Source organism: Monopterus albus, unplaced genomic scaffold (assembly GCF_001952655.1).
Source record: "Monopterus albus unplaced genomic scaffold, M_albus_1.0 scaffold14.1, whole genome shotgun sequence".
NCBI lineage: Eukaryota > Metazoa > Chordata > Actinopteri > Synbranchiformes > Synbranchidae > Monopterus > Monopterus albus.
Window position 1 is genome coordinate 1 of NW_018127894.1, and position 1125 is coordinate 1125.

The window sequence follows — 1125 nt, forward strand, 5'->3', positions numbered from 1 at the left end:
TGAGCAGGAGCCTCCTCAGAAAAAACTGAAGGTTATGAACTCGGTGTCTGCTGCGCTTTGTGTGGCTGTGAATGGAGACTATGCTGTTGTGGGATACCATGGTACAGGCATCAGACTCTTCAGTCTTGACTCAGGTATAGGTGTCTGAGAAAATTGTATTTGTAAAATTTCAACAAGTGCAGATAAAAGGAGAATGAGAAGAAATGGCTTCAAATTCTTCTTAACTGCCAACATTTAGTTTTTACATTTCACTGTGTACACAAATCTTGGCTACAGTATATAGCTGCAGTCACATTATTATTCTGCAGCATAAACATTTCACCAGGACCAAAACTGTACAGAAATGAAAAAGCAGCTTTGATTTTAAGATGGACTGTTGTACTGTTAATACTTTTATTAAATACTCTAATGCTGTGTTTTTTATGTTGTGCCTTTGTACAAAATAAAAACAATGTAGCCACAAAATAAATCTAGTAAACGGGCTGTAACTGATTCTATTTTAACTGTAGGTGAGATGATCTGGGCCTCCAGGGATCTTGATGTGTCCATACTGTGCCTGCTATGGGTCGTTTTGGGTGCAGAGCAGACTGAACCTGATCTGCTTGTGTCTGGAGGAAGTGACAAACGTCTGAGGGTCTGGAAGAGGAAAGAAGGAGAGGAGGGAATGCTGGGAGGCCTGCAAATGCTGGGCATGTTTGGTGTGCAGCAAGGTGCTATCCTGGCACTAGCACAAAACTCCACGTACCTGGCTACAGCTTCAGGTACGTGTTGCTGATGGTAAAGTTAAAACACGACCATGTGGTTTTTTTAAAAGACTGATTTTCAAGTTGATATAAAATATTTCCCAGGTAAAAGGAGCTGTTGCCAGTGACTGTGTCGTATTCCTAATAGCTTTTTATTATTTGGCTTCTGTTATTTCCCCTTTATTCAGATGACTTCACTATTGTTTTGTGGTTGTTGAGTGATCTGACCCTCAACACCTCAGTTGAGCCACACGCGTGGCTGAGGAGCCACCGTGGTGGAGTCACCTGTCTGGCTTTTAGTCCTGATGGTGGACAGCTGCTGTCTGGTGGAAAAGATAAGGTAGGACAGTGTGTGTGTGTGTGTGTGTGTGTGTGTGTTTAT

General features: G+C 42.2%; 1 protein-coding gene across 2 annotated transcripts in view; it reads left to right on the plus strand.

Moving 5' to 3' along the window:
- The first annotated feature begins 6 nt into the window (after positions 1-6).
- The window catches only part of LOC109955265 (telomerase protein component 1-like), a 7106-nt gene continuing 5987 nt past the window's right edge, over positions 7-1125 (plus strand). For both annotated transcript variants that reach the window (XM_020591255.1, XM_020591256.1), the window contains exons 1-3: positions 7-134; positions 510-761; positions 932-1083. In XM_020591255.1, the coding sequence (XP_020446911.1) occupies positions 35-134; positions 510-761; positions 932-1083 (504 nt within the window). In that variant the 5' untranslated portion in view covers positions 7-34. The remainder of the gene's footprint in view (positions 135-509; positions 762-931; positions 1084-1125) is intronic.